The 20,085-nt window shown below is 35.6% G+C and overlaps 1 protein-coding gene across 1 annotated transcript in view; it reads left to right on the forward strand.

The window, feature by feature from the left end:
• Positions 1-19,848, forward strand: part of LOC125663545 (uncharacterized) — a 35,487-nt gene extending 15,639 nt beyond the window's left edge. Inside the window, exons 9-12 of the mRNA XM_056150975.1 lie at positions 16,375-16,511; positions 17,850-17,946; positions 18,366-18,449; positions 19,777-19,848. Coding sequence (XP_056006950.1) covers positions 16,375-16,511; positions 17,850-17,946; positions 18,366-18,449; positions 19,777-19,848 — 390 coding nt within the window. The remainder of the gene's footprint in view (positions 1-16,374; positions 16,512-17,849; positions 17,947-18,365; positions 18,450-19,776) is intronic.
• Positions 19,849-20,085: the final 237 nt, after the last annotated feature.

The raw sequence follows: 20,085 nt of genomic DNA on the forward strand, positions 1-20,085 counted from the left end.
ATTTCAAACATTTCGGTTGAGCATCACTGAAGAGACATTATTTGTCGAAATGCGCATCTGGTGCATCAAAATTGGTACCGTATAAGTTTTACATACATAATATATATATATATATATATATATATATATATATATATATATATATATGTATATATATATATATATATATATATATATATATATATATATATATATATATATATATATGTATATATATATATATATATATGTATTTATATATATATAAATACATTGATTATATGGATATTGTATCATATATATATATACATATATATATATATATATATATATATATATATATATATATATATATATATATATACATACATATATATATATATATATATATATATATATATATATATATTTATATATATATATATATGATACAATATCCATATAATCAATGTATTTCAGACATACAATGTGATGTAAAAGTACCATGTAATCTAGATGTACACTGTTTTCGAAATTGATGATGTAGATAAACTGAAATCTATTTGTTTAATAAAATTTTATGTGCAATGAGATCTATATTTATGTCATCATTGAATCAACACATCGGGTCAGTAGTATCATTTCATCATTCATTAAAAGAATTAGTGTTATCATTCAGGTTAAAAGTCACACGGGGATTAAAAGAACATTGAATAACGTTACTCTGCCTTGGTTGGTTGATTCTATATGCATGTTGCTTTACGAATGTTTCACTTATATGTAGACGTTATCATTGTCACTGTAAAATTTAGACCTATGTTCAGTGCTTACGGCTTTTAAGCAGGGGAACCTTTATCGTGCCACAACTGCTGTGACAAAGGATATCGGATTGTTCGGTCTCTTCTTAAGTGCTGATGCATTAAGTCGCCTTTTACAACTCTTACGACAAGCAAAAATTACTGAGGAACTAATCTAAACCATATTTCTACGGGATTCATAAATCTTGTCGAAAAAAATCTCTACTGCTCCTAGACACTCTGGTGTTTCCAAGGTCGATGTTTCCCTTGTTTCCTTTTGTACTCTTCAGATGATTCAGATATTGATCACTGTTTATTATTTTCACTTTCCATTGTTCTATCGCAATGACCGCCCCTTTGTAATTTAAGGTATTCTTAAATTACTTATACATCAATGCGAATTGTTGGCTTTAAGAATAAATATTTTTATCATCTACATGACATTGAGTGATTCCCGGAATGTTTTTATTTTGAATAGCGAATTATAAGTATTCTATTCGCTCATGTACTGAATGTCAAAATGTGTAACTAGCCGTTCTCTGCTGAAGAGAAGGTAAAGCTGAGAAGCATTAACGAATCTCAGGAAAATGTTATTTTATTTATGAAAGGTGAAAATAACAAACAGTGATCAGTCTCAGAACTCCTATAAGCAATATAAAATAGATAGTTGGGCAAACACGGACCTCTGGGCATACCAGATGTGGGAACAGGTGCCAAGGAGGAGTAAGCATCCCCTGTAGAGCGGTCACACCCGCCGTGAGCCCTATATCTCGATCACGTAAACAGAGTTATCCGTCGTCAATTTCAGTGTGTCAAGAACGGCCTAACAATCGGTATGAAACAAGTCAGACAGCAGTTGACCTAATGATAGGCTGTATAAACAATGATGAATCGAAAACAGGAAACAAAGACCCCTGGACACACCAGAGGTGGGATCAGAAGATGAACCCCTGGACACATCAGAGTTGTAATCAGGTTTCTAGAAGGGGTTAGCGTCTCCTGCTCACCTGTCACACTCTTCGTGATCCACCTTTTATGATCAGTTAAATGAAATATCCCGTAGTCCGTGGTGAAAATCTGTAAAGGAACGGTCTATATATTAGTATGAAACATGTTAGATAATATTCGACCTAAATACAGCTAACTATTACGTACTCATTAGATAATTCAGGTTTGCTGCGACAAGTTCATGGAACAGCCTTTCTGTGCACATCGGAGATATAAGTGTTAGCTGTCGAAGCTACCCGCACAGGTAAATCGAACACACTAATGTGAAGTGAAGCGTAGTAAAACTCGTCCCTTTCTATACAATGCGAAACCTGCTATATCTAACAATAGAACATCCATCTAATATGGCGGTTAAGCGGGGAAATATCACGGACATAGAGACTTTTATGGTATTTATTAATTCATGTCAGCTTAAAGCGCTATGGTGAGAGAAAAATCAGTTTTGCTGTGGCAGATTTATGGAACGGCTGTCCTGTGTATATTCAGCACTCCAAATCCATCTACTGTTTAAAAAAAGCATTTCAACACACTTTTATAGATTGGATTATCTGTGATTCTGAATAAATTAATGATTTTAACGCACTCCATTTTTAAGGGCAGCTATAATTATCGTTATGGTTTCTGATTTTGTTGATGAATGATGCATATCATGTAAAGTTTCTTTTTTAAATGTGTCTGCGTGTTTGTAGAGCACCTAGATTAATATTTGATCATACTGTAAAAGTGGTTAATTTACGCTAATTACGCGGTCACGTGTATAGCTATTAGAAGTTATAGCGTTCGCCCCGCATGCAGAAGGCCGGGGTTCGAATCCCGGCTGCGACAGACCTAAGTCGTTAAAACAGGTAGTGACAGTTCCATCGCCAAACGTTCGGCATCAGGTGTGAATATCACGGGTCCTCGGAGAAGACCTTAAAAATGGATGTCCCGTGTCACAGTAAGTCTAGCACGCTAAAGAAACCTCACTTTTCAATGGCGGTAAGCGCCGAGCATAGGTTTAAATTTGAAGCCCTTCACCGGTCTTGGTGACTTCTCCATATGAGTGAAAATTTTTCGAGCGAGATGTTAAGCAAGATACAATCAATAAATCAATTACGCGGTCACGCGTTGGCTATTTGATATATATTTTATTAAGTTAACACGTTTTCCCCACGGATAATGCTGGACCTGAAAAAACGCATACTTAACCCCCAGCGTAAATAACCACATTTACTGTATACGGCGCTATATATATATTTCATTATTACATTATTATAAATGAAATCATTATAAATTCTCTAACATTCGCGACCTCCAGATTTCAAACAAGACTGTTTTGATTTTCAGAAGACTGAATACGAAAAAAACAACAAAACAAGTTCAGTCAAAACTATGCACTTCATTCTTATGTTCAAGTGACCTACACACATTGGATATTTACTTTACTAGATATTGAGGACTCTTTAACTGGAACACAAATCATTCATTTTCATGAAAATTCAGGCACTTGGCAATTAAGGGGGTATCCCCTTCACCATGTTGGCCAAGTCTATTTTCCGTTAATTCTACAAGTAAAGTATAAATGTAGTTATTTTCAGATGCAAAGTAAAGTCTTTTGCCCGATTGGTCCGTCTCACATTTTATAGCAGTATTGACTGGTAAGAATGTAAGCTTGAACGGATGAATTGAACCTATGTGGAGTAGACTGACCCCCCCCCCCCCCCCTCTCCCCACTGCGTACGATCTAGGGCGTTGACATTTTTACTTGTCAATAATTCTAGACAATTAGGAAATCAATAAGTCAACTTCTCCGATGCTCCTACGCCAAGGCAAATGAAAATAATTTGTTTTGGCTTTTTAAGAAATTCCGCTTGTTTGAGTTTGTCATATAATAATACGATATTTATATAGCACCCTTTTCATACACTATGTGCGATCAAAGGTGCTTTACAATGCATATATACCTTACAACAGAATGTTATACACATAATACATAGAAAATAAATAAAACATTAAAAGCTGTACATATCCTCATTGTACATATAAAACATGAAAACACAAAATATCATAAATATGCTAGATAAGAATAAACATCAGTTTCAGGGCGTATTAAAATAATAATAATAATGAAATACATACACGCACACACAGCATATAATGTCTCAGGTATAATACATGAAAACATACAATTCCTTCTTTTTTTTCTACTACTACACTTTTTACCTTACAATTTCACAATTTCTGCAAAAGGAAGTATGATGAATAGCTCCTTATCCAGGTTATGACACTGGGGTTAAAAGATCACTTTTGAAATTAAGGCGCAAAATATATACTATGTACTCTTTACAAATGTATACGTAAAAGCAAGTTTCGGCAGTGGAAATTTCATAAATATACGTGTTGTTAATTGTGTAGAAGTCAGGATTTGTGACAGTGTTATTGTGTAGAAGTCACGATTAGTAACAGTGTTATATATTGTGTAGAAGTCACGATTAGTGACAGTGTTTTTGTGTAAAAGCCACGATTAGTGACAGTGTTACTGTGTAGAAATGATGATTAGTAACAGTGCTATTTATTGTGTAGAAGTCACGATTAGTGACAGTGTTATTTATTGTGTAGAAGTCACGATTAGTAACAGTGCTATTTATTGTGTAGAAATAACGATTAGTAACAGTGCTATTTATTGTGTAGAAGTCACGATTAGTAACAGTGCTATTTATTGTGTAGAAATCACGATTAGTGACAATGCTATTGTGTAGAAGTCACGATTAGTGACAGTGTTACTGTGTAGAAATGATGATTAGTAACAGTGCTATTTATTGTGTAGAAATCACGATTAGTGACAATGCTATTGTGTAGAAGTCACGATTAGTGACAGTGTTATTGTGTAGAAGTCACGATTAGTGACAGTGCTATTTATTGTGTAGAAGTCACGATTAGTGACAGTGTTATTTATTGTGTAGAAGTCACGATTATTGGCAGTGTTATTGTGTAAAAGTCACGATTAGTGACAGTGTTTTTGTGTAGAAGTCACGATTATTGGCAGTGTTATTGTGTAAAAGTCACGATTAGTGACAGTGTTTTTGTGTAGAAGTCACGATTATTGGCAGTGTTATTGTGTAAAAGTCACGATTAGTGACAGTGTTATTGTGTAGAAGTCACGATTTCTGACAGTGTTATTTATTGTGTAGAAATCACGATTAGTGATAGTGTTAATTTTATATAGAAATCACGACTAGGAAAGTATTTTTGACATTACACGTTTCAGTGGTTGTGAAGATTTTGACGTGATTCAACACCTGCATCTTATAACAGTTAAAAAGCTCTTAATTCCAAAGCTTCATATAAACATACACCAATCTCTACAATTAGTTACATGTGTATTTTGACACAGTAATGACAAACTTTGCTATTTTAGTGGCTTTTACTTGATAGTTGATCAATTCCATTAAAAACTTGATACATTTTCCACTGAGCTAGAAAATAGCAGTTTTAAGGCATTGCTATTATAATTCGAGTCCGTAATTCACCTTCTTTATGTTCGGATTCCTTGTAAACACGTAAACATGAAGCTGACGTTTTTGTTTCAATCCTTTAAAACAAATAATTACATGATTGAGGCCAACGAACAAAATGCATGTTGATAAACGCAAAATCAAGCATTGTTTTCAAGCTCACGACGAAAGTTTACACTTGATTATTCTGAGAACTTCATTTCAAGTTCATGAAATGAAATTTCCAATCGACATAGCGCGAATTGAGATGCATATAATGTTATTCCATTTCTATAAAGGTCAGAGGTTAGAGGTAAAATTTGACCTCTGATTCACATATATCCTTAAAAAAAACCCAAAACACCGTACGGTTGTTCCACGGATGACTGAATGTGGACGGAGCTTATCCATGGTCAATGTTATTTACCTGGAATTTACCTGGCCAAGAGATCGGTTGTTGTGTATATTTTTATGATATACACAGGAAATTTCTCAGGTTATTACAAATTATGCTTAGTGTCTTGATTTGTGCAAAAAAAAAAATAATTAAAATGTCTACCTACATGCATACCGCATTTCTATTTCCCGTAAACCTTCAAACTTGGTCATATTTATGTATTGCAAATGACAGGTTTAGCCCATTTCTAAACCTTTGCTTTTTAAAACTTCTAATTAAATTGTTATATATCGTATATAAATAATTTCCGAAATATAATATTACCCGGCGTTTCCAGGCACTTCCTGGTGTCCTGGGAGTTCGCGGTGTCGTGGGTGTAGTAGGTAGAATATCCATGTTTCGAGAGAATGAATAAATCCAAGTAGATCTGTGTACATGTACAACCAAATGAAGAATGGTCAAGATACCCCTCAATATGGGCCGTCTGTAGGGTTTCTGTAGCTGTAGTGTTTGCGTAATGGTGGTATCCCAAACAGAAGGTGACACGAAGTCTCCCCCCTCTCTCTCTCTCTCTCTCTCTCTCTCTCTCTCTCTCTCTCTCTCTCTCTCTCTCTATCTTTCTCTCTCTCTTAATATAAAGCCGTGATAAATTATAAATAGAAATATCTCAATAACTTATTTATGCTTTTTTTACTGTTGTTTGATTTCTGATTGTGTAATTTATAATCCATGTGGTATCTCAAACAGAAGCATTTTTTAAACTACTGTAACAGTTTTACGCATGGGCAATATAACCATTATAAATGTTGATGTGCTGCGCCAATGAAGAATTGTTCATGTTTTTATAAATGTAAAGCCAAAATAAATCATTAATAGAAAATATTCCAATAGCTTATGTTTTTTTTATTATTATTATTATTATTGTTTGATTTCTGATTGTTTAATCTATAATACATGTATAAAGATGGAGAGAGAAAATACGATGATAAATTGCATTGTATAGGGGACGTTAGAAATTAAAATATTCTAGGTGCGAATCAATGCTATCAAAACTCAGGTATACTGGGGCTTTCCTCGAGATCTGAAGACTGCCGGTCATCATTAGCCATGATTGTTATCAAAACATCTTTCTCAGGTAGCTGTAGACCACGGTCTCTGCAAACGTCAATCAACCTACGCTCTATTGTTAAAAGTTTGATTAACCAGCGGCTTATCATTGATCGCGACACAGGTCAAATTTGGGGGCGTTAACTTAAAGTTGGGTCTTTAAACAGTTCTTCTACGTCTGACATATTTTCTCGAGAAAATTTCTGACAAAATTCTTCCATTTCTGAGACGCATGTCTACTCCAAGTTCCTCATCAACTGAAGTAACTCTGTGCCACTTTGAGATACGCCCGACATCAAATCTCTGCTATTTCGTGATATTTGTACAGAACATGGTGTTTGATAAAGAGAGTATGTAATATCAACGATGAAAATATGAAAGGTTTGAAGACGGATAAATTTGGGTCTAGTGTGCCTGCCATTCAATGACAGTCCGGAAGTCCGACAAACGACAATACCGATACGTGACTTCCGGTTGTGATCAGCTGACTGTTCATGTTGATTCCTTTATTTCTCAGTATGTCAAACATGTTCATAACAGAAAACGATTCTGGAAAATAAAGTGAGTCCTCACAATTCAATCATACTTATAAAGAACCGTGTTGCATTTAGTGATTATATATGAGAATGGGAATTAGAACTCTTCATTTATCTTATGGTAAACTGATCATATGGCACACTACGTATGGTGAAGATATGTAACGAAACATCAACTCGTATTTAGATATTGGAAATGTTTGACAAACCAGCACGGTGCGTTTTACAATTGTACTTTTGAAATACTACATCTGAAACCGGTCACGGTAGCTCATGGTTGAGCGGTCGTTTCGCAATCGGGAGGTCGTTAGTTCTAGCCCCGCTCGTGCCATGGCCATGTCAAACTTAGACGTTAAAATGGGCAGTGATTGCTCCATTGTCAAACGCACGACATTTAAAAGTGAGAGTCACGAGTCTTTTTAATATGACCTTAAAAACGGAAGTCCCGTGTTGCGACAGGTATTGGCACGATAACGAACGCTCACTGTTACAGCCCTAAGCACTAAGCATTGCATGACACGATGAGGAACCCTCACTGTTACAGCCCTAAGCACTAAGCATGCATGACAGGATAACGAACACTCACTGTTACAGCCATAAGCGCTAAGCATGCATGACAGGATAACGAACACTCACTGTTACAGCCCTAAGCGCTAAGCATGCATGACACGATGACGAACCCTCACTGTTACAGCCCTAAGCACTAAGCATGCATGACACGATAACGAACGCTCACTGTTACAGCCCTAAGCGCTAAGCATGCATGACACGATAACGAACCCTCACTGTTACTAAGCTAAGCTGGGTTTAAATTTGTCGTACTTGACTACAGTCTCAATATGAATGAAAAATTCTCGGCGGGACGTAAAAACAAACAAATAATGTAAATTAAATTTAAAGAAAAGCGTTGTATACCACAACATTTACAGAATTCTATAACATTATAATGGTGACATTTATTTTGTCAGTACACCGTTGCATGTTATCGGAACAAAAGACTTTAATTCCATTCACATGATAATGCCCTAGGTTGTTAGTTCGAGCCCCGCTCATGGCATGGCCACGTCAAACTTAAGACGTTAAAATGGGCAATGATTGCTCCTTCGCCAAACGCACGTCATTTAAAAGTGAGAGTAGCAAGTGTTCGGTTATTACGTTAAAAACGGAAGTGTTGCAACAGGCGTTGGCATGATAAAAAGCCCTCACTGTTACAGCGCTAAGCGCCAAGCATATATTTTAATTTGTGGTATTTCAGCTACAGCTGGTGACGTCTCAATATGAGTGAACAATTCTCGACGTAAAAACAAACAAATAATGTAAATTTAATTTAAAGAAAAGCGTTGTGTATCATAACATTTACCGAATTATATACTAGTATAATGGCGGCAGTTGTTTTGTCAGTACATCGTTACATGTTATCGGAACAAAAGACTTTAATTCCAATCACATGATAGTGCCCTATGACAACCCATGACAACCTTGATCCGCGCCGTCATTCAAAAGATCACAGCCGGCCCTGCGTCTTACAATGGTTACGGGAATGCTGTTTTACACATATACTTTCACAATATTGCACGTACAATGCAAATCTACAGTGAAGGTAAACGTTAATTGTATATCACCACACCTATATAATTATATACTTGTATCGTGATGATATTTATTTTGTCAGTACATCGATGTATGTTATCAGAACAACATACGATAATATGATAATGCTCTATGGTATAAAAACCCTGATCTGCGCTGTTATTCAGAAGATCACACTAGGTCCCGCGTCTTACAATGGGATCTGGGGCACTAACACTTCACGGAAATTCTACCCTAAAAGCTACAATGAAATGTACGGGTTTCTTGGCAGCTGTGCGATGTGCTCACCTCACACTTTTATCTTGTAGATCAGGGCCCGGTTTTTCGAAAGCTGGTTAACTTTAACACAGTGGTTAAGTTTAACGCAGTGTTAACTCCTAACCAAGTGATTAGCTAACACAATGGTTAAATTCTGTTTTTTGAAAGCAATTTAACACATTGATTAGTTAACACTGTGTTAACCGAGTTAACCACTTGCTAATCATTTGATTACCCATAATGCACATATACTTCCTATGTAAACAATAAGAATGCAGGAGTAAATAAAAGTCTTGTTTGTGGGAGATAGCTGATGAAATGTTCATGTTTTGTTTAGTTTCGAAATACATGACAGTGACTGTGAGCCATGCACTTATACTTGTATAAATGCATTTATTAGTCTATTCAATTTGAATAATCATAGAGGTATTGGATATAATGATATATACTAGGCCTTTAGAAGCCTAGTTGAGAAAAACGGTGCTTATGTTGTAGAAAGCAGGCTCATTGCATAGTTTATCAAAGTGGGGGTTTATAGGGAGTCGAACAAGTTGACTTCACAAATATACGGGTTCAGTTCAAGCTTACATTTCAACTACCAATCACTGGTGCTATGATATGAAAAAACGGGGAAGGGGGTGTCAGACTTTGCATGTAAAAATAACAGTAAACGTATGTTGTAAGAAATAAGGGGGTGATGTGCTACATGTTCTGGACTAGGAAATAAAACATGTGGTTTTCTATATTGTTTGATTCATAATTGGACAAAATTTATAGGAGGGGTTTAACAACGATGCTAGCCTATAAAAAATTCTAAATTTCTAAGAATATCTAACTTTCTTTTTTTAATACTCTTTAAAAGTCTTATTTTCCCCAAAACAGTTAAAGATATTCATGAAGAAAATGATAAATAAATTTAGCTTATGATTGTCTGTTCACATACATATCTATAGCATTTTATATCTATGTTCTTTTTATGCATTTATTTATTTTACTATTCTTTTTATTTTAAACATAACACTTGATCCACCACTCCATTTCTACTAAGGGAGATTAATCTGGAATATCAACAATGAAAAACTCTTCTTCCTAAGTTTGTGTTAACAACTATTCTGTATTAGCCTGAATTGAATACTGTTCATATTAGATAGCCTTCAAAAAGAAAATACATGTATGTACGTTTCATGCATGCAAATCTTCATTTGAATCAGTTGTAAATGATACAAGGGATTTTCAAAAGGTCAAGGCCAGTGCAGACGATAGTGTTTTCGAAGTTGGTGTTTCAATGGAGATTATCATCATGAACTAAGGGCCTGCATACACTTTGGCATTTGGAAGCCAAAATTAGGTAAAATTATATCTTAAGCATGGGTCCTGTTGCAGGATTTCATATAAGTAAATATAATACGAGTTTTATTGACACCCCCCTCCCCCCTTATTGAAAGTTTCTGCCAAAAGTATCTATAGATGCGTGCAAGATATTGCCACTGACAGAAAAGTGTAACACCATCATCCAACTGTACTAGTTTTTTCCATTAGCTGTTCCCCTTAGGTAAATTTCATGAGATTTGACGAATATATCAATTTATGACAACATAAACAACACACCGTCATAGTTCAGCATTAATACACACCTCAGAATGTCTAAGCCTTTGAAATTTTCATGATTTTTGGTCTAAGGCGGACAGAAAATGAAGTAGGCGGCCATTTTTAACCACTGTGTTAAGACTTAACACAGGTACTGGAGGTGGATTAAAGTTAACACAACGTTAACACAGTGTTAACGCAAACTCGCATTTTGAAAAACAGTTAATCACATGGTTAACTTTAACACAGAAGTTAACACCGAGTTAACACTGTGTTAAAGTTAATCAGCTTTCGAAAAACCGGGCCCTGGTGACGTCATGTCGTAATCCATCGATATGGACAGACAACTTGAGATGTTGTTGGTATCATCTGCAGAAAAAAGAATTTGATTTCGCTAAATGTCATATCAACTACAAAAGGAAACAATGTCAATTCATTAATTAAAATGGAATCTGCGATCTTTCATATGAAAGTAAATAGACGGAATGTCAATGTATTAGATACTATGGGAAGTTGACGATAGAGAAGGTAAAGACATCCCATTTGTAATTTCAGTTTCAAGGGGAATTTAGAAGCAATGTCCATTCATTAATTAGTATGGGGTTTCTGGTCTTTTCCGTTTTTGAATACACATTAAAGTAAATAAACATGACCTGCAATAAAAATATAGTTTTATATCTATATAATGTTTATGACCTCGTCATTATTCGATTACTTTATCCGGTATAGAATTAGGGTTAATGTTTGGTGAACCATAAAATCAAAGACTGCATTAAGGGAAAATAATGATAATTGATCATGAACGTTAGTTACGCACGAAATTGAAATTGTTGGTAAAACCGCGAAATTTGTCGAAAACTATTCAAACTCCAATCAACTATTGTTTTAAACGTAAAGAAGGGAAACACTTCATGTTGTTTGTCACAGAAAAAAGGTCGACCCTTCATTCTTTGCGTGGTTTATTTGAGTTTCGGATGGTTACTTTAAATTTGTTTTGCCACACAGAGCATCCCTGCACATTCCACTTCCCCAGCCTCAGTTTTTTATGCGATCAAGAAAGATCCACAGTAATTTAAACATCTATTTCAGATTTTCCTCCCTGTCCACACTGGTCAATTAATGATGTTACAATATCTAGACCGTTCCTTGTCGAATTTGATCTCTCTAAACTCCGTCTGCAATATAAGATCTGGATGTTTTTTCATGTTATAACCCTTAGATTCATCGATTGTAAAAACGTTATCGGTCACCTAAGGTTGAGTTAAAAGTATAACTGACCCCCAAATCTATGATAAATTTCTTAATCAGCATATCTAAGCTGAATACTAATGTTCAGCAAGAGCATAAAACAATGTTTGTTCTTAAAACACAGATCCCTTGAATGTGCCAATTCTGATGAACACCTTTTCTTTTAACTATCTACTTAACTACATTTCGATATGAAGAATATGAGATTTAAAAACACTAAATGCCAAGTTTGATCCCTCCCTGGAGTTATAACCTCTACCCGGGGTATCATGAACATTACAAATTAATCAGTGGCCTTCCTGTTCTACATCACAGTACATCTAGTTTGTCTTACACGTAAGTGGTTGCAAAGAAGAAGCCTTTTGAAAATTGGTCATTTTCGCATTTTCATCCAGTTCCCAAGTCATAGGGGTGTAGGAGTTCCGCAATTTTCAATTTATGTTCCCATTTTCCCAAATATTCTTCTTACCAAAATTTTCAAAAGAATTGGAAAAGCAGTTATCAAGAAATTTGGTAGAGACTCCCTGCCAGATAAGGTTGGTAAATGTTGACAGGTTTTGTTCCACCATTAAGGGCTCGGGAGTACAGGAGTCCTGGAATTTACAATACATCCCCATTTGTCCAAAATATCTTCCATACCAAATTTTAAAACAATTGACAGAGTGGTTATTAAAAACAAGTTTAACATGTTCAATTTCTAACACACGCATTTAATCACTATGGAAATTGTGTCCCCAATTTGGTATCAAAACCCTACCCATTATATGCAAGGTGAAATTAACGAAGATTGATCAATCTCATAACTCCTATAAGCAATACAGAATAGATAGTTGGGCAAACACAGACCCCTGAACACACCAGAGGTGTATCAATGATCAATGTATCAGAAGTATATCATGATATTTATAAATCTTGAAAAGGCTTACCCTTACACTTTCTGAATATTTCTTCAGTTTTAATTTAGCGCCGAGCATAGGCCCACATTTCCCAGCCCTTCATCGGCAATGGTGACGTCTCCTTGTTAATGACATATCATCGAGAGGGGTGTTCAACAAGATACAATCAATCAATCAATCATGTATCGATAGAATCGGTTACACATGGACATCATAAACCAAGTTTAGCCCTGTCCTATAGTCAAACCCTTTACTCCGTGGACCATGAAATTTACCATTGTAGTAGATACCCTCTTATCATACAACACTATCAATATTAGTTTTCTTTACATACTTGCTGTTGTAAAGGGGAAATTGTCAATTGCGGAACGTTTTCCCCCGCCCCTAATGCCAAAGGGTGCAGCAACTCTGATATTTATATTTTCACCCACCTTGTCCCAAACATGCTTCCAATCACAATAATTCAAAAGAATAGGAATGATGTTTTCAAATAAAGAATATCCAATAGTTTGCACACATGTGATCAATATCCATTTTGGTCCCACCCTGGCAATAAAACCCACACTTCGGATCACGAATATTTTGATTTTGGTAACGGGCTACCTGTCCTTTTAAATATTCTTTAGCTCCAAATCAGCACTGATATTATTGCAGAGTATGGAATTGAAATATATTGTATTTTTGTGTTTGGAATCAGAGCCTTTATCCAGGGTATCATGAAATTTACAATTTTGGTAGAAGTTTTCCTTTTCGACATAACTATGCACATATTGTTGTTATTTCGGTCAGATGTGGGCTTGTAGAAAAAAAATCTTTGAAATGTGGTCAATTTAAGTATTTATGCTGCGTCCTTTGCGCCCATGGGAGTCGGAGTCCTGAAATATGTAAGTATGTACCCTTGTCCTAAAGATGCTTCAAACAAAATTTCAAAAGAATCTGAATGTAATTTGTTTCGGTTTCACAGGGATGCATCGAATAGACACATGAATGATAATTTTGGCCCCACCTCAATGCCAAAATGTGTACCTCAGATAATGAAATTTACAGTTTAGAAAAAGGTCTTCCTTCTGGATATCACAATGCAGCTATATGGTTCGCAAAAATGTTTTTTTTTAATTGATCAAGTTTGGCCCTTTTTGTTGCATCCCTCAAACATAAAGCTATAGGAGTACTGAATTTTACAATTAATGTTCCCCTTGTCCCAAAGATGCTTCATGCTAAATTTGATCAGTATTTTTAAAAAATACTTATCAAACAAGTTAACATGCTTCTCCTCGTACAGCTAATTAACGAATATAACGGTAGAAAAAAATCATATCCATCTGGCTAATCGTCCCAAACTGCTGATCCAATTGAATGTAATCTAATGAGAATCTAAAATTTTACATCTGACCAGTAGTTTCATTATAAATCTGTTTATTGGATTCTGATTTGAAGGAACAATTTAGCTATTGACATTGAAATATATACATGCAAGGTGAAGATAACGAACAGTGATCAATCTCATAACTCCTACAAGCAATACAAAATAAATAGTTGGGCAAACACGGACCCCTGGACACACCAGAGGTGGGATCAGGTGGCTAGGAGGAGTAAGCATCCCCTGTTGACCGCTCACACCCGCCCTGAGCCCCATATCCTGATCAGGTAAACGGAGTTATCCGCAGTCAAAATCAGTGTGCCAAGAACGGCTTAACAATCGGTATGAAACACGTCAGACAGCATTTGACCCAATGCGAGGTTGTATTGACGAACTAGATCGTTATAACGACCATATAATTTGCGAAATGCTGACTTCAATCGAGACTGTTGAAATCCCTGTACCATCAACTTGTTTGTCAGTAGCTTTCCTCGATTTAAAAACTTACTATACCCAGAACAAGCTCTTGCATATCGAATCAGTTGAGATATATAAATACCATATGCAGGTGATAATGGAATATTGCTACATAAATGTGGGAAGTTGACGATGGAGAAGCTGAAATAATCCCGTTTGTCATACAGTTGAGTTGTTAGTTTGCCGTTAATGTCTACTTTCAATAAAATATCTAAGCATGAAGCAGAAGTGGACGACTCTGTGGTGTCCTTTATTTCGAGCTTACAGGGATATATCAAATCGACATATGAATGAAAGCTATTATTGTTAATAGACAAAACGTCATCAATATATCTAAAAGTCGAATTGAAGGTCACAGCGAGAGATTTTTTCTTCTCACGTAGAAATTTTCGAATACATTCTGCTTCATATGAATATAAAAACAGGTCAGCTAACAAAGGAGCACAATTCGTGCCCATGGGAATTCCAACAGACTGTTGGAAGACCTGATCACCAAAGACCACGAATATATTGTCAATGAGGAACTCTAGCATATTTTTTATTTAACCTTCAGAGTACTTGTGCGTGGAATCAGAGTGGTGTTTAACAAAGTAAGTTTTTGAATGACTGATCACTAGATATGAATATTTCCGTTTTCCGTTTTTGTTGAAGAAGCAACTGTCTATGATGTCAAAAAGTCTAGTCTTTAATTTATCGTGAGGAATGGTCGTGTATAGTGTTGAAAAGTCATAGGTTTTAATGCTATTGATTTTGGGGAAAATTCTGCGATTTCAAGTTTACTAAAAGTTCTTTAGAATTTTTTAGAATCCACATTTCATTAACACCACTTCTGGCATATGTAGTCGCACAGCAAGTTTGAAGTTTCTCCTTCACAGCTGATAACATTTTCGTGAGGAGCAAAGATAGGGGATTGGTAGAGCACTTACTGGATCCAGCAATGTATCTTTGTTTGTAAGGGTGAAATGAGATTCAAAATTTTGGTTCTTGTGATTTGTTATAAACTATCAATCTCATGAATCTCATAAAAAATACACACTTTAGAGTAGGGCGAACACCTACCCCTGGATGTACCATAGGTGAATGCAAGGGCATAAAAGTAGTGGAAACAGGTGCCTAGAAGTAGTAAACTTTCCCTGTCCATCGGTCACGCCCGCCGTGAGTCCTGTCTCTTGATGAGATAAACGAAGTAATCAGATTCTAAAGGGGTCAATATTCATCCTACTCCATCATAAAATTCATGAGATTGATAACTGTGTTATATCTTCACTTACAGCAAGATAGCCAGACTACCATCAAAGTCTTTTAGTACTATTAATCTGCTTGACATATCAATATGAGAAGCACACCATTATTTGTAAGATACGGGTTTACCCATGAAACATACTGTACACGTATTTAATTTCGTGTTGGATTAAATTTCATTATTTTCTAGTCTTGGAAAAAAAAATATAATTGAATCCAACATAATTTTTTTACTTCAGGAAATTATTTGTTGTCTACTTTTAGATAACATGTTTTGCTAGTACCGTGATCATTACCATTGCATGATGTACCTTCACATTCAACTCATTACAGAAACACACGGGTACAAATTAAAAACAAAGTTCAAGATAATTAAGAATGGTTACCATGAAAACAGTACAGCTTATTTTCAGATAATAAACATCGATATTAACGGGTAGATCTACGGATTTCAGCTAACTGATGCCGCAGATAGCGCTTCTGATATGCCACTGAAACGAAACCCAACTGTGTGTCACACTGAATCCCATTTCTATGTGTATATCAACCAGCACTACATCAGTATCCAGTTCCTCAGGTTCTCCGACACCAGGACCACATACCACATCATGGATTTGTTTTCGCGATTTGTAATTGTACAGTTAAGTAGACGACGTTTTTCAGTAGAGTTTTGGTTTTTTGCCCCCCCCCCGCCCCCATTTTAATATGCACATTTTCAGCTGGTCAGAGAAATTGTGGTCCTGATTTGTCCTGTGAACATCGAGCAGGGCTAGGACATACACTTGATATCAATTTTATCGTTATGTCTGATTTCCTCTAGTGATATTATTGTAAACAATATGTTTTATGCATTTATATGTAACAACACACCGGTACATTAGTTTGCTGACTTTGTGACGTAACAATGCACAAGAAAATATGTGACTTCAGATTATCTCTTGACGTAATAAATTACTGTATGACGTTATCAGTATATTGTTATTACTATTAGATGTTTCACTTGTTTTAAGCGAATCATAAGAAAAGATTTCATTCAACAGTTTAATGGCAAGTCAGTTTTTTTATAAGGAATGGATGTCTTCGGATCATTTAAATTTACAAACCGATGCATCAGAGTCACAAGGTTATGCGGCAGTGTTAGGTTCTAAATGATTTGCAAATAAGTGGTCAGATGCTCTTTCACAATATCAGATATGTATCAAAGAACTTTTCCCAATTGTAATTGGTGTCAGGAACTTCAGAACAAGACATATTTATTTCTATCTGACAATATGGCGGTAGTGGAGGCTATCAATAAGACGTCAACAAAAGAACATGATCTTATGAAATTGTTTCGACGGCTTGTGCTAATGTCGATGTAATACAATATTCATTTCAAAGCCAAACATATTTCAGGGAAATCGAATGTACTGGCTGACATGCTCTCTCTTTTAACATTTCAGGAAGCTTTCAGGGAAGCTCCATACTTGGCCAAACTACCAATAGACGTTCCATGCCAGCTTTTGTTCATTTGACAACATCTCAACCTTGCTACAAAAAGGCATATCTACATACATGGGATAAGTTGTGTCATTGGTCAGCATCAAAGCTTACTCTCCCATTACAAATCTCTAGAATTTGTAACTTTTTGGCTCACCTATATGAAAACAATTATTCGGCAAGCACGTTAGCATCACAGGTTTCCGCCATTTCATTTCTTTCTAAAATTTTAAACTTGTCAGACCCATCCCAAAATTTTCCTAGTTCAAAATTGTTAAAAGGCTGTCAAAAACCATGTCATGGGGCAGACTCGCGACTCCAAATAACATGGGGAATTCTCATGAAACTCACCAATACCATACATATACATGCTCCAATTTTCTCCACCGTGTTTTATTGAAAGCATTGTTTCTCACTGCCTTTTTGGATTTTTCAGACTAGGGGAATTAGTTACCAAGTCAAAACAGGCTATAGTTCAGGTAATACAACGGTCAGACGCCCATTTCGAAGCAAAAGAGGGGAAGTTAAGCAGTGTAAGCTTAATGTTACGTGATGCAAAAACTATGCAAGCTGACCAATCAATTATTATTTGCTGAGAGGTCCAGCCTGACAAGTAATTCTGTCCAGTTTTTGTTCTCTTTCACTATTTGCGTAAATTCAAACATCCAAGTGGTCCCTTTTTTCAATTTATTAACGGGGTCCCAGTTTCACATTCATTTGTTTCAAAACTTTTAGAGGCTGACATTTTATTCATGGGTTTGAATCCAAAATTGTACGAAGGTCACATTTTTCGGATTGGAGCAGCAACACATGCAACTGGGTTAGGTTTTTCTAGAAATGCAATACAGCGGATGGGTCGATGGAAGTCCGATGCTGTTAAGCTGTTAAAAGACGGGTTCCTTTACTCTTTCAATTTAATGAGTCAGATTATGCCTGTCATATTTCCCTGTAGGTGTCACTAGATCACTCAACATTGAATGAGTCAGATTATGTCTGCCATCCTCCCATAGACCGTCTTCACATCAACATTAAATGGGTAAGATTATTTCTGCCATCATTCTATGACTCTTAGTATATGTAAGTTATTAGTGATGAGTAGGCCAGATTATGTCTGCTAATTTCTCCTACACCTGTGCTGCTAGTATACATGAAATCCTGTATGTGCTAAATAGGCTACACTGATGTAATCCAGGTCATGGAATCAGGGGTTTTGCTGGCTATTTGAAATTGTATAAGTATTCTGCCTTCTATATGATAAATCTAGAAGATAAAACATGATTCTTGCAGCTATTTATTTTTCATCGCAACAAACAAGTAATTATTGTAGTTGTAAAACTGTCATTTATTAATGACAAGAAAATATCGAGATAAACAATTAGGGGGATCCTACTTTCTTAACAGATTCTACATAGACTTGGTTTAGCATCTCCTAAAGTTACATGTTAAGATATAGTGTGAAATTTATAATCATTATGATAAAAAATAATATTCATGTATAGGTTTGGACCAATGGGATCAGTATTAAACAAGAACATGCAATTTCAAAATTAAGGATTATCTCCCTAATACATAGCTCTTATCCTTGAGCGAATTTAGCTTCAGTTTTTGGCACTCTGGTTTTCCTTTTAGATCTTACAAGTTTATTGATATTTCGGGTTTCCAAAATTTTGGTTTAAGCATCACTAAAGAGACATTGTTGAAATGCGCATCCGGTGCATCAAAAGTTGTTCTGTATAAGTTTTACATTATATATAGCTTGTGGTTACTTGTTAATGAGAAGAGGTTTGCATGAGATACGCAACTTCTAGTACAATTGTGTTGCGCGTAGGTAGCAAATATATACGCTGTACCTCCTCACTGTTATAATTAAGAATAAACCCGTAACCAGCAGAAAACAATTACAAAGAATTCAATAATTGAACACTTTATTTATAATCATTTTCTATAAATGTATATGTTTGGACCATTGGATTCAGTACTGAACAAGAGCATACACAATTGCAACATCATACGCAGCTGTGTTCAAAGACGTATGGGCCAAAATCCTGTATACAGTTTGCGCCGTTAAGAACGGAAAGTAGCGTCCTGTGTTATTAATAGACTTTATATTTCCTCTTTATAGTTTTACAAGGGTATCAACCTACGTAATTGATAATGTGAACATACATTCCTTACGTCTGCTCTCAAAATAAATTAAGTAAACATCGGTGTTTAAAGTGGGTCGATAAGGGAAATGTATGAGCATTGAATCTAAGAATATCGTCATAAACTGGCACAGAAATACTAATTATGTGTCTGATTTATGAAAGACAATAGGAATACCCAGAATTTCCGTAAAAAGTGTTCTCAAGACTTTTTCACAGAAAAGCATCGCTCGGGAAGAAATCGAGAGGCTTTCCCCACACGAAGGGATGCTAACAAACGAATTGGCATAGAAACGTTCCTACAAAGATAAAGCATTGCTAGGGAAGACATTGTGGGGCTTTCTTCACGCAGAGGGACGCTAACAAACGCATTGTGATAGACAATTGGAGACATTGTTACAAAGATAAAACAGGTATAAATAATGAAAATATGAATCAACAATTTTGTACAAAAACTGTCGAATCATTAGAACACTAGGAAATGTACAGAGGGTTGCAAAAAGAAAGTTACAGTTCATGAAGTGAATG

The sequence above is a fragment of the Ostrea edulis genome, chromosome 10 (assembly GCF_947568905.1).
Source record: "Ostrea edulis chromosome 10, xbOstEdul1.1, whole genome shotgun sequence".
Taxonomy (NCBI): Eukaryota; Metazoa; Mollusca; class Bivalvia; order Ostreida; family Ostreidae; genus Ostrea; species Ostrea edulis.